Source organism: Colletotrichum scovillei (assembly GCF_011075155.1).
Source record: "Colletotrichum scovillei strain TJNH1 chromosome Unknown Contig00010, whole genome shotgun sequence".
Taxonomy (NCBI): Eukaryota; Fungi; Ascomycota; class Sordariomycetes; order Glomerellales; family Glomerellaceae; genus Colletotrichum; species Colletotrichum scovillei.
In genome coordinates, this window is record NW_023336268.1 from 2005052 (window position 1) to 2018391 (window position 13340).

Below are 13340 nucleotides of genomic sequence, written 5' to 3' on the forward strand. Positions count from 1 at the left end.
TCCGGGCCCCCTTCAGACGCGTCTCTCTATCTTCCTCTGCCCCTCGCTGCCCCTCGGATATCGCATTGATTGCTGAGACTGACTCGCTACAGTTTGTCATGTCTGCGTCGTTTTGCCCACCTTCAGATCGGCTTGCCTCCGGGCACGTCCAGCACGTACGGCTCGCCATCAATCTTCTTCCAGATGTCATCGCTCTTGATGCGCCAGTACCACGCGTGGATGGCGGGGTGTTTTTCCGTCCACTCCTTGGCAAAAACCTGCGAACTCGTTGTTAGCATTCGCAGTGACACTCTCCGAGATCGGATCTAGGACTGTGGTTTTCCGGGGAGCTCTCCTATGTGAGCCGAGGGAGGGCCACTTACAAACTGGTATCCTCTAGCAATAGCAGCAATCATGAACAGATCGGCTATCGTGAGCTCGTCGCCAACGAGGAACTTCTTGCCCGTCAACGCCTTCTCCACCACGCTGACCATGCCCTCGCTGTTCTTCTCGGCCGCCGCAAGAATCTCTGGTGATGAAGATGCCTTGCCGATAACCGGGTTAATCCACGCCATGATGGGGGGCAGAAGCTCGCTGTTTGCAAATGAGGCCCACTTCAGGATCGTGGCCTCCTCCTCGAGGGTGGAGCCGAGCAGCTTGGTCTTGGGGTCCTGCTTCGCGACTGGCACACACTGTCAGCTAGTACCCACCAAAAGCACCAGGGCAGTATCGTATGCTCACGGTAGATGGAAACAGGAATGCACTCGAATAATGTGAAGCCGTTGGGGCGCTCAAGGGCTGGCACCTTGCCTGGAGGGAACTTTGAGAGGTAATCTTCGCCAACGCCGCCCTTGCTAGCGTCCACCTTGATCGGCCATGCCTCGACGAACTCGATATCGAGCCTAGCAGTGACTCCATGGTTAGCATCCGCGCAAAAGTAAGTCAGGTCAGTATTGCGCAAAGAACTCACTTGTTGTACTCTGCGATGTAGAGACATTGCGTGGCGCGAGGCGCCTTGGGATACCAGTAAAGCTTTCCGAAAGACATGTTGCAAGATTGAGCTTTTGCACTATTCGTGACGCAAGAATAATGATGCGAGACAGAGTTGGGAATGACGACAGCAACAGTGTTGAACAAGCAAATTCCAGCTCGGCGTCTGGTTAATAAACCCAACAGCTTGCTAACGCGGCAAGTTGACCGAGTCCATCTCCATTGTTTATCACGCAAGCTGCGACTCATACCGCGTTCTCAACTCCACGATATCTGCGTCTATCACAGCCATCACGACGTGGAGCTCAAAACGAAAGACCCCTTCTCCACGTGGAGCACACCTTGGGGTAGCATGGTGCTAGGTCATCGCACCCACAAAAAGCCGTCTACGAGATCTGCAGGGACCGGGACCCCAGCCGGCCTGTCACTTCGGACGTGTCGTCCGGTGCTTCGGGCCTCGGCCGCCGCTATCGGCGAATTGTCCAAGTGTTTATCAACACAAACCGTCTGCAATGGCCACGAAGAGTCGCGCGAGGTGTTTGCGAGGATATTTCCGGTTTCACACAGAGTCGGAGAGCATCGCGCGACTTGCAGCAATCACTCAACCCTTCGTAATGGCGCAAAGACAAGTGGGATGGGTTGGGCTTGGCTCAATGGGCATCGGCATGTCCACTAACCTGCAAAAGTTTCTCTCTTCATCTGGAGCACCGAACTTGATCTACACCAACCGGACATTATCACGCGGCGATTCCCTCAAGGAGTTGGGCGCCGTTCCTGCAGAGACTGTTTCGGAGGTGGCCAAGAAGTCTGAGATTATCTTCTCTTGTGTAAGTGAAATCTTTCCCCAAAAACACCCCATACGGCTATACGGTGAGTTGTTCTGACGTTTCCATCAAGGTGAGCAACGATGCCGTTCTCCAAGAGACTACGAATGAGATCATCAAGTCTGGAGATATCAGGAACAAGATCTACGTCGACTGCTCAACCGTCCACCCCGATACTTCCGCCGCCGTTTCCAAACAAATCATCGAGGCCGGGGGCCATTTTGTTGCTGGTAAGTTCACTTACGGTCGTTGTTCAGACGAATATTTTAATCTAACGCTGGATAGCCCCCGTCTTCGGAGCCTCAGCAATGGCCGCCGCCGGCAAACTCATCTTCGTCACGGCCGGACCCGAATCCGCGACCTCAGCTATCTCCCTATACCTCAACGGCGTCATGGGCCGCTCCGTCATCCCCATGGGCACAGACGTCACCAAGTCAAGCTTGCTCAAGATTGCCGGAAACATCGTAGTCGTCTCCTTCATGGAGGTCCTCTCCGAAGCCCACGTCTTTGCCGAGAAGACCGGCCTCGGCTCACCGGTACTGGAGAACATGATCTCGGACATGTTCGGCCCCGTTCTCGAGAGCTATAGCAAGCGCATTACCAGTGGCTCCTACGCACCGCCGCCTGATGGCAAGGCTGGGTTCGATGTGGCGCTGGCGATGAAAGATTTGAGGCATGCACTCACGTGTGCCAAGGATGCGGGGACAAAGCTGGAAACTAGTGAGGCTGCACTGAGGCATATGGAAAAGGCTAGAGAGTTTGAAGCAGTGAGGCCGTTGGATAGCAGTTCTATGTATGGTGCGGTGCGTCTGGAGGCTGGTCTCGACTTTTACTCTGACGCCTGCAAAGAAAGAGATGCAAAGAAGTAGATGCAATTACACGCCCCAATGATACCAAGACAACTCGAGATATGAAATAGTGGTCCTGTCCGCTGCTTCATACCAGAAATTGACTGCCAACTTCTTCCCATGCAAAAATTGAGCGATACAAGCGCCACACAGCAAAAGAACTGCGTCGAGGGGGAATCGAACCCCCGGCTCCCCGACGCTGCTTGATGGCAACGGAGAATTTTACCACTAAACCATCGACGCGGTCGAAGCTGGTGATGCTTCAAGTGGATTGGGATGCTGGAGCTGGGTGCGGGTTCATGAAGCGACTAGGGTAGTGGTGGATCATTGTGGAGGGGGTTGATGGGGCCCGAGGATGGTGTCGATTAGCCTCACTTTCTCGGTCATGGAAAAAATCTCATGTAGCGAATAAAGTAAGTTTCGTACAACAGAAAGTCTTCTTATTCAGGTTGTAACCTCTAGACCATGAAGGGGCGGCAGTGCATGCTCTCCATGCGGCAAATCTCCATCAGCCTCAGCCCCCAGTCTCTCCAACCTTGACCGCGCATGGTCAAAGTCTAATCTCTTATATCCATGCTTCCTTGCATGTAAATATTGTGACATTGTGAAAGTCTTCTCGTCTAGGGGCTCAAGAATTCCCAGCCTTCGAAGCAGGGGGCTGTCGAGGGGGTAAAGTTGTTGGTCGTCCCTCGGCCTGGCAAAGTAGATGATGCCCAGTCTTTTCGCTCTTTCCTGATCTGACGGCGGCTTGATAACTCTATGTACGGTGGCTCGGAAGAGTCCACCTGTCAGAAGCTCCAAGGCCTCACCGACATTAACGATGAGGGCCCCAGGGACGTAGCGCACCCACTTCCAATCACCGGATGGTAGCCGTATCTGCAATGACGAGACTGGTTGAGAAAAGAGGAATGTGAAGGAGCCCAGATCAGTGTGACCTCCCAGCCATAAGTCTCGGTATTGCGTCCCACTTTCTGCAGGGCGTGGATGATACAGAAGATATCGTAGGTACTCTGAGCATGGTTGTGTGCTGGAGGCGTGTGTGGAGAGAAGTTGTTCTTCTGGCACCTCGAGTACTATCGCTACGAGTGCCAAAACTTTGGGCAGCAGATCATGACGAAGGTAACTTATCAGCTCCTTGACGTGAGTAAGGTGCGACTGCAGAAGTATAGGGTGCTCATCGTGACGGGAATTTGTAGTTGCCGGGAAGTCGTAATGATCCAGGGTCTTGTGAAAACCTTGCTTATGTTTCTGGCTTCCCAAAGGCTTAAACCCAATGTTTAGTCCCTTCTTTTCTTGTTCGGGTGTCGTTTCGAAGGGCCACTTCTCCTCTGGTAGAAGGGTAAGCAGGGCATGGGCTAGATCGACTTGGGAGTAGTAGAGGCTTTCCGGAATGCCATGGTTGGTGATAGTTAGGAAGCCGTGGCGGGTGACTCCTTTCAAGAGACTCGCAGCTAGTTGATGGCGGTGGTTGATGTCGTCAAACTTTGAGAGATCGAGGTTGACAAGGTCAACATAATCGAGGTCTTCTTTGGTCGGGGAGCACTGAGTGAAGCTTGGAATATTACAATCGAACTCTGCTGTCATATCTCGAAGTGGTGTGCTTGGATATGAATGGTGTGTATTATTTAATTCAATTATCACAATGCGACATCTCGCAGCCAAAATTTCAGAGAAGCAAGGACGTTTTTCTTCATTCTACTGACTCGGTGGTTTTGTCTGTTCAACATGATGATCATCTTTCGACAGCTATATCCAAGTCTTGGCTCCAGCTCCTCCTTCCAAAACATCTTCCTCCAGTTTCTCTATCAGAGTGGTGCTGATGCACTTCGGCCTTCGGACGTGGACTGGTGTGGTGTTTATGACAGCTGAGGACAATGCTCCACACTAACACCCACCCTAACGAGACCACTCAGCAAGAGCCGAATTGACTCGAGACAAATCGCCTCGTTCGTGTTAGCAACACCCCCAACATCATGACACCCGACGCAGCAGGGGCCGCGGCGAGATCTCCGGCCGTCGTATGCCGTACCCCGCGAATGCTGTGGATCACAGGAGAGGTGGAGGCGAGCGGAATAGTCAGGGCGTCTGAAGGGATTCAGACTTGAAAGATACGGGCATGGCCGCATGGCTTAACAACTATGAGGAGCTCCACCATTTAGCTTCGTCTGATCCTTGCACCACACCAACGCTTATCCCCCTCCTTATCTCCCAGCTTGATTACTTGACATGGTAATTAGTCTCTCTCTAGTCTCTCTGCAACCATCCCCCTTGTGTGGACGAAGGTGGAGCATGCCCTGTCAACTCCTTGGGACATACTTTCACGACTCGCTTGGGTTGTCCGGTGATGCCTATCTCTGGCGCGCGTTGCAACACCACGTCCCTACGCCCGGGGGGCAATGAAGGGCGCCACGCCTCTCAACGTCAACCAACAACTCCCAAATCCGGTTGTGAATAGCCGAGACGTGCCCTTCGTGAGGAGCATGAGGAGAGAGATAGACGGATGCATTGAGTATAATACGCGATCACGCCACTACTCCTCGTCCGCCTCTGCTTGTTCCGACTGCAGCAGCCCCCTACTCATCTGCTCCGCCTCTCATCAATTCCCCGTTGCCCTCTGACGCCGTTCGGTTCGTCAGCTCCACCTCGACAAAGCTGCACAACACTTTCAGTGACCAATTTCGGTTGGTTGTACGGTTTACGTGTTGCTGAGCCTGAGTTTCTTTCGTGCGAATTGCCTCGGAGACCGACGAACTACACCATGGCGGGCGACACCGTAGCTACAAGCGTCCGTGAGGAGCCAGTTACCAATGCCAGTTGGCTGGACAAGTGGCGCTGGTACGAGCGTAATACCTCCAAGGAAGAGAAGGTGTTGTTGCGCAAGCTTGTAGGTCTACTGGGTCTGAATCCGGAGCGACCACGCAGCTTCTAACAAGTGCTAGGATTTCATGATCTTGACTTTTGGTTGCCTCACTTTCTTCACAAAGGTGGGTCAAAGTTGCGACTTTGATAGAGCCGTGTAATGTTGACTGACTTTGTCAATAGTTTCTCGACCTCCAAGCCTTCCAAAATGCCTACGTCAGTGGAATGAAAGAGGATGTTGGCATGCAAGGCAATGACTTGCAATACACCACTGGTGTTTTCCAAGCAGGATACTGCGCTGCCATGATCCCCTCCAACATCATTCTCACTCGTGTTCGGTAAGTCTAATGGTCCTAGAAAAACATTTTAGAATCTATACGTTCGAAATTGAGCACAAAGACTAACACGGACACCTGCACAGGCCCAACATTCTTATCCCGGCGTTCGAGATCCTCTGGGGCATCCTGACTCTTCTCACGGCTTTCGTCAAAGATATCAAGCATGTTTATATCATCCGATTCTTCAGTGGTGTGTTCGAGTGTGTGGCCTATCCTGGCGTCATCTACTGTATCGGATGTTGGTACAAGAGCACCGAGATCTCACGCCGGCTGAGTTTGTTCTACGTTGCGGGTCCTCTAGGAACTGTGAGTGCACCTCTGTTTCAGACTTCCAACACTGCAAGACTAACACGATACCATCAGATGTTTGCCGGCTACTTCCAGACCGCCTGCTACACCAACCTCAACGGCGTCAATGGCCTCGAGGGATGGCGCTGGCTCTTCATCGTCTGCGGCTGCATCACCCTCCCCGTCGCCATCCTCGGCGCCGTCGTATTCCCCGCTCGACCCGATTCCAAGAACCCCTCGTGGCTCCTGACATCCGACCAAATCGCCCTTGCTCGCCGCCGCGTCTCCGAGGGCGGATCCGAGGCCCCCAAGGTCAAGTTCGACCGCAAGGCCATCACCGATGTCTTCAAGGGCTGGCACTGGTACGCCTTTGTCGGCTTGTACTTTGTCTTCAACCAGGCCATGATCACCAACGGACAGCCTTTCAATCTGTATCTCAAGGCGAACAACGATCGTTACTCCATCAGCCAGATTAACAACCTTCCCACCGGACAGTCTGCCATTTCCATTGTGGCGGCGTTGGTTGGATGCTACTGGGCTGATGCGACGGGTAAGCGCTGGCTGCCTTCCATCTGGATCTGCGGCTGGATGACTGTCGGTTCGATCTGCATGGCCGTGTGGAATATCCCCGAGGGACTCAAGTTCTTTGCCTTTTATGTTGCCGGACTCGGCGGTGCGCTCAACCCGCTATTCATGTCCTGGGCTTCCGAGGTCACGTTCCGATCTGCTGAAGAGCGTGCTGTCGTCGTCGCCTCCATGAACGCAGTCGGCCAGGCTCTTCTCGCAGGCTTGAACATTGTGACATTCCCTACCCCTCTAGGTAAGAAAATCGTTTCCCATTGAGTCATTGATAGGACCACTGCTGACAGAAGAAATAGCCCCCAGATTCAAGTTCGGTTGGTTCTGGGTCATGGCCAACAACATCCTCCAGGCCGGCTTGGTGATGGGCATCATGGTCTTGCACAACCGCGAGAAGCGAGCCATGCAGGTCCTCGAGGGCCAGGCAGAGGACGTGGAGCAGATCAAAATCGCCAATGCCACCAAGGGCGATGATGAATCGGCTTGATTGAGGTAATCTGTGGCCTCAGTGCTGGGAATGTGACGGGGCGGATGGGACTGCTCACCCCATTTTCCCTTCTTAACCCCCCTGTTTTTTTGATTTTCTGTCTAATTAGCTACTCGGAAGCGCGGCGTCCTGGAGTCTGTCAGTTGGGGGGCTTCATGATACCCTGTGCCACACCGAGAACCAGCCGCCGGTTGGGGGCTGTGGCTACAATTTTGGATTTGATGCTTGTGGAATTTTTTGATGGAATGAAATTTGTAGGAATATGACACTCGTTTGTGCATTCGTTTGATTTCGTTGTATTGATATCAACTGTGAGTACGCTATGGTGATTTCTTCATGCACTATACGATCCGGGTCTAGGTATATCCTTTTCTCTCAGCATCGTGCAGCCTAGATCAAACTGCCCGAAAGTCGGACTAAGAGATCACATGCATCCGGGAGAGGCAAGACAGAAGGCGACGTAGCACGCGAAAGGCCTCTCTGAGGAAGTTGATCCATGCATTCAAGTAACAACCCGCTTCGTGTCGCACAGAGCTGCCCTAGCGGAACAATCACGCTCTGGGGCTCTGGCTGGCTAGGCGAACCTGACTTCCCGACATCTCGACTTTGAGTGGTGGCTATCGGTACCCTTGAGAACTCGATGATTGGCCATAGTGTTCAATGGACCAAACTAGAGTTCCTCGGCACGGGAAGCTGCATGAACGAGGCTGGGAATTTAGGACTCGAGAATCGTAGCATCAGGGGTATCATCAAATACCAAGCATTGTGGCGTCAGTTGTAACGACGGAAAGATTCCGCTGAGCAGAACTCGGCTGCGATCTATGGAACAAAATGGTTGTGGCCAAGACCGGTTGTGACATCTATCAGAATTACTATATGGTTCATATACCGACTATAATGTTTTCCCAACGGTAAGTGCGGATGCTGCGTATCCGCTTTGTCGGGAAAGCTTTATTTACATTACGTCCATACTAGTTGAGTACAAGGTAGAGTACTATGGGTAAACTATCGTACTAGAGTCATGTTTATCTCATATAAACAATAGCAGACATTGGGCCAATTTGCGTCATTTTGTCAAATACAAAATGTCTCCAGAACACATACCCACGATCCTAGAATGACCTATCCTATCTAGAATTATTGCAGTCTTTGCACGCTATCTCTATGTCTTTACAGCCAAAAACTGATTGCTTCAATATGGCAAGGCTTTGCAAGGAAGATGAAATTGGCAGGTGCTCCGATATTGTGCAAGAATATTTGCTGAATCGTCTAATTGTTATTTGGCTGTTTGACATGCAGAAAGTCATGCTGGCAGCAACCTGCATCAGAACAACGGTAGATTCCTGGTAATACAGCAAGGATACGTGACGGAGCCACGTGCGGGTCAGCGGCCCAAGACAAGACGGCGGTTTGCAAATGCGCCTACAATCGCGCGAATCCGTCAAGACCACCAAGACCCCAAGCGCAAACCGCATCCGTATCAGCTTCGGCATGAACAGGTGGTGGCGTTTGGGGCCTTGTCTTGGGGCAATGGGCCGGGAGCGTTTTGCGTTGACGCATGTGGCTCATGTGAAATTCGCCTTCATGGCAAAATCCCATTCCATCCCATCATCCCATCATCCCACTCGGTCGCGTCCCTGGCCCACGTCGGCGGTTGTCCGCTAGACCGCCGTTGGGCCTGGGAGTTTGTCCGTGTTAGCGAGTGCGAAGAGCGGCATTCGTCATCTCGCACTAAGGTTGTCAGACCCTCCCAAACTGCTCCCCCAAAGCCGTCAATTGTCCCGGCTCATCGGTGACAAGGTTGTTCCTCCTCTTCGCTTGGCGTACTCTAGCTTCCGTTCCGTGTGGCTTTATTCGTACCCAGTACTCTAGGTAGTATCGTCCTCAGTGTGAGAAAGTGAGAGAGAGCGAGTGAGTGTCTCTTGCAGGTACGAGTACCTATCCCCATGTAACAGGACTCAAGATGCTCCGCTCATGATTCCCAGGCTAACCCGTTCTCGTATGTTAGTCTACGACCTGGGGCCCTTCATCGACCGCCATCGCCAAACACGCGTGCCCATCTCGCCTGTTGTCCCGATCTAATCATCTAGCGCCGCTGCGCTTTCGCTTCTTTTTTCCACTCTAAATCCAGGTGATCCACGTAGCCGGGACTCGGGCCTGAAGCTTTCAATTCCTCCTTCCCCACCAAACCACGATATTCTGTCAAGGGTCCAAGTGATTCACTCACTCACTCACTCACTCACTCACTCGTTCACCTTGAGGTGGCCTCAGGTGTGCAACCTGGGCTTGTCAACGGCTGTATTGGAAGGAGTCAAAAGGCGCTAACGAACGACCTTTTTCCAGGCTTCTATTTTCTTTGACAATATATTGATCCAAGGGACCGGCCTCTTCTTTCCCTCCTTCAACCCTTCAACCTTGTTCGAATCACACCGTTCCACAACAGCTTCAACCTCATCGTCACCCTCAACCGTTACGCCTCATCTTCAAACTCACGCTCCATTGTCACTCATATTCACGCTCATCCCCCAATTCTTTCTCTCATCGCACTTGTATTCACGAACCGCCTTTGAATACACATTCCACCGCTCGAAATATCCATGCCTACAATGGACACTGCTACCGAGTACCAGACCGCTGAGCGGTTCCACGGCATTTTCAAGCCGACCGAGTCTCCCCAGTGGACCAAGCCGTACAACCATCTTCCTGTGAGTTCCTCTTCATTATCACACCCGAGTGTTACGTTGCACTAAAGCAAATACTAATGACTTTTTATTTTCAGCTGCTCATCAAGGATGGCTTCAACCTCCAGACCCTCCTCTCAATCGGCGCCTTGATGCAGTGCTTCCTCTTCTTCATCATTCCTGCCAAGTACGCCGTCATTCCGGCTTTGGCCATGAGTCTCAGCTCTATTGTCTCGACCATCCTCGATACTCGCTCCGAGAAGTCCAACCCTTTCATGAAGGGCGTCGTCCGTGGTCGCACCAGCGCTCAGTTCCCCGATCCCTCCACTGGCGCCATCCCCGCTGTCGCCGCCTCCCAGTCCCTCGTCGTCTTCCACCTCGGTGTCCGCTTCAACCATCCCATGGGCCTCCTCTGCCCTGGCGGTCGCGAAATTGGCCAATACTTCAGAGAGATGAACAAGGACCTCGCCCAGCGCGCTTCCGAATACGGCCTCTACCACGTCTCCAACTGGCTCGGCGCCGACGGCCCGCGCAACAACTCCCTGCTCAATATCTACTACTTCCGCGACGTCGAGGGCCTCAACAAGTTCGCCCACGACCCCATCCACCGCAAGGGCTGGGATTGGTACAACGGCATCAAGCAGCAGTACAACCACATTGGCATCTACCACGAGAGCTTCGTCACCAACGCCGGCCAGTACGAGACCATCTACGGCAACATGAAGCCTCTCCTTCTTGGTGCCGCCAGCGTTGAGTGTCAGAGCGAGGAGACCAAGGATAAGGTCTGGGTCAACACGCTCGTCGACGCCAACGTCGGTCCCCTTCGCGGTATGATGCGCCGCATGGGCAAGAGGGATGCTCCCCTCGCACACTATGCCTAGTCTTCTAGGTCTTGTGTCTTCTTCTTTGTCTTTCTCCCCAAAGGCGGGCACTGGAATAGATGTTCCAACGCCTGCTTTCCTGACTCGAGGGTAGCATTGGGCGGTGTTTGGCGTTAGGCTACGGCCTAGGTTACATGTGTTCATCATTGCGTTTTCAAAGGCTGGTGAGCCTCATCATCGGAGTGGTATTTTTCGAAGACCGCCGTGTCTTCTTGTGACCAATTCACGGCCACATTTCTTTCCTGTACATACTTTCAATAAGCCACGCGGCACAGTCCCCGAATCAGAACAAGTTCAAAGTACAAGCTCCATCGCCAGACGCGCTCTCGTGCCTCGTAAACATTGCTCCTTCTTCCCCTGTCAAACAAGCGTTGATCATGGTCCCTTCCGCGACCAGCTTGAAGTAGCCTGCGCGATAGAACGATAGACTTCCTTCTTGACCAGCATCGTGCAATATCAAACCTTCAATACACGGGGCCGGGTCCGTTCCGGCAGCATTGTAGGCGGGATGGGTACCTATCGGGAGCAGGATGCTACCTGCTGACAGTTCATGGTTGGGTTTGCCATTCCCATCCCAGGTCCACTCGTCTGGACAAACAATGAAGGTGCGAATTCTAGGATCGAGGGATCTCATTCTGATGCCCTTGACGTGGCCGTCGCTCAACACTGCTTCTCCTTTCCAGGATATGGCACTCTTCAGAAGGCAACCTTGGAGCTGTAGACGGGCACTCTTGAGCTGTCCCGTCGTCACCCCGTCATGCCCCTCCACGTAGTGCTTAATACTCTTGATAAGAGCCTCTCCTTCAAACACTTTCCGCCCGGCATATCTCCCAGTCAACGTTGCCTTCTTGACCGCCCCGCCGTCAATCGAAGCCCAGCTCCACGTAGGAGCACGCCACGTCATCTGACGCGAGTATGTCGCCCTCTCACCCGGTGCCGAACAAGCCCACAGCAGATCCTCAACCAGCCGGCTCTCCCATAATCCTGCGACATAGCAATCGTCTACCGCCTCCTCCATAGCTTTCGCCAACGCTTGTACTGCAATAAGCTTGTCCTCGCCTTTAGTCAAGTGCTGCGCCGTGTACGTCGTCACGACTTCTTCCCAAGGAAGGTATGCCTCTTCGAGGATGAACGGATCCTTCTCCTCCTTTGCCATGCCTTTCAGACGCCAAAGGACTTGAGAAAATGCGCGAGGATCACGGTTGGTGTAGGCCTTGCCAAAGGATCCTATACGATCATTCGAGAACGCAAACTGTCCTATTCGGTAGTCCATGCCGCATTGCCAAAATAGCTGGTGGCGTGAAAAGTGAACAACTCGCGGGGAGAAGAGGCGCTCCTGTAGAACCCAGCCGCGCGTGTTCAAAGGAGCCTCCTCGACGCCACGCTGCCAGATTTTGCTATTCAAAAGGAAGTAGTCTCCAGTTTCCACAACATTTGATCTTTCCCCGTTGGTTGTTTCCTCAGGGGGAGTGCTGTCGATGGGCTGAGCGAAGGATATTCGAAGATGCCTGGAGTGAATTGGGTGAGGTTCGAAATAAAGCCCATCATTTCCACCAGAAGCAGCCGTCGCGGCAATGTTGATGACGCCGTTGCGATAGACTTCAGCCATCGTGATGGACTCCTTTCGCCAGTCGTCAACTGAATCTTGAATAATGCCTACGCATGACCGTCAGTCGCCCAGGTCCGTTCATTGACCAGACCCACAGAACGCGGCTTACATAGGGAATCAATCCAGAGATAACGCAGTCCAAGTTTCCTCAATATGGAAATGGTATCTCGAAAGGTCTTGGGCAGCGTCTTGACTCGGATACCGGCCCGAAAGGATTCCAAATTGGCTCGTCTCAGCGTCAAGATCTGGGACTTTCCCCAGCAATGACTGAGAGTGGCGTACTTCTCATAGGCGGGAACAGACGTTGACAGCCGCACTTCATCACTTCCTGGGCTCCCAAGGTCAAGCAGCCTCGTCGGAACCAACCCATTCGTATCCTTCCCGCAATAGTCTGCATGGTTTAAAATGCAATCTCCAAGCCAAGTTCTCGTAGTGCTGAGAACCCTATCCTCCTGGGCTATGTCACCTTCTACCAGGCGCAAAGACTCCGCGTGCTCGTCGCCTGATCGATGTTACTGACTCACTCGGAGCTTCAACGTATCTACTCAAATGGTTTCCAACCTTGGTTCCTTAACAGGTAAAAGCTAGCTCCGGTTCGACAGGCTCTATCAAGGATATGAACAGTCAGTGGCTTTCATATCGACTTGCGTATCTCGAGAACAGGCTTCCTACATCGACGGCGAGAACTCAAGGGTGCCACTCGGCATGCTTGTAGGCGCGTGAGCCTGCACATACAATCGCGCCGTATCGGGACTGTCAGGTATCAGACGCTCTGCCACCAGTTCCTCATGTATGGAGGTACATAGGTGACAGCCAGCACCGACGGCATCTTCGAATGAGGCCCACGTCGCGTGGTGGACGAGGACGCGGCTTGACGATGGCCCGCGAGCCTGTTCGGAATGTCGCTCGGCTTCTTTACTCCGTCCATCTGCTAGGTCGTTGCAGCTTTTGCACAGCATCTCGGATGACTGGCATGT

At 52.8% G+C, this 13340-nt stretch overlaps 6 protein-coding genes across 6 annotated transcripts; 3 read left to right on the forward strand and 3 right to left on the reverse strand.

The window, feature by feature from the left end:
• Window positions 1–122: 122 nt before the first annotated feature.
• On the reverse strand, window positions 123–1026 carry HER10_EVM0009240 (elongation factor 1-gamma; the record flags this gene model as incomplete). The annotated part of the gene is made up of 4 exons (XM_035478732.1): window positions 123–257; window positions 363–661; window positions 721–881; window positions 950–1026. The coding sequence occupies 4 exons, from the start codon at window positions 1024–1026 to the stop codon at window positions 123–125; spliced, it is 672 nt and encodes a 223-aa protein (XP_035328334.1).
• Window positions 1027–1527: 501 nt separating this feature from the next.
• On the forward strand, window positions 1528–2662 carry HER10_EVM0012135 (6-phosphogluconate dehydrogenase; the record flags this gene model as incomplete). The annotated part of the gene is made up of 3 exons (XM_035481536.1): window positions 1528–1796; window positions 1867–2023; window positions 2079–2662. Exons 1-3 carry the CDS (start codon window positions 1584–1586, stop codon window positions 2660–2662), a joined length of 954 nt encoding a protein of 317 aa, XP_035328579.1. The 5' UTR covers window positions 1528–1583.
• Window positions 2663–3085: 423 nt separating this feature from the next.
• On the reverse strand, window positions 3086–4225 carry HER10_EVM0009756 (uncharacterized protein; the record flags this gene model as incomplete). The annotated part of the gene is made up of 1 exon (XM_035479232.1): window positions 3086–4225. One exon carries the CDS (start codon window positions 4223–4225, stop codon window positions 3086–3088), a length of 1140 nt encoding a protein of 379 aa, XP_035328375.1.
• A 688-nt stretch (window positions 4226–4913) lies between these two features.
• HER10_EVM0005613 (uncharacterized protein) lies at window positions 4914–7423 on the forward strand. The gene is made up of 6 exons (XM_035475221.1): window positions 4914–5525; window positions 5581–5625; window positions 5684–5838; window positions 5922–6144; window positions 6202–6946; window positions 7005–7423. The coding sequence occupies exons 1-6, from the start codon at window positions 5400–5402 to the stop codon at window positions 7190–7192; spliced, it is 1482 nt and encodes a 493-aa protein (XP_035328008.1). The 5' UTR covers window positions 4914–5399; the 3' UTR covers window positions 7193–7423.
• A 1601-nt stretch (window positions 7424–9024) lies between these two features.
• HER10_EVM0002271 (uncharacterized protein) lies at window positions 9025–11577 on the forward strand. The gene is made up of 2 exons (XM_035482887.1): window positions 9025–9897; window positions 9972–11577. The coding sequence occupies exons 1-2, from the start codon at window positions 9790–9792 to the stop codon at window positions 10752–10754; spliced, it is 891 nt and encodes a 296-aa protein (XP_035327670.1). The 5' UTR covers window positions 9025–9789; the 3' UTR covers window positions 10755–11577.
• On the reverse strand, window positions 11038–13336 carry HER10_EVM0012183 (heterokaryon incompatibility protein; the record flags this gene model as incomplete). Its single annotated transcript, XM_035481583.1, has 4 exons — window positions 13036–13336; window positions 12925–12968; window positions 12473–12865; window positions 11038–12410 (listed from the first exon to the last, which is right to left on the reverse strand). Exons 1-4 carry the CDS (start codon window positions 13320–13322, stop codon window positions 11038–11040), a joined length of 2097 nt encoding a protein of 698 aa, XP_035328585.1. The 5' UTR covers window positions 13323–13336.
• Window positions 13337–13340: the final 4 nt, after the last annotated feature.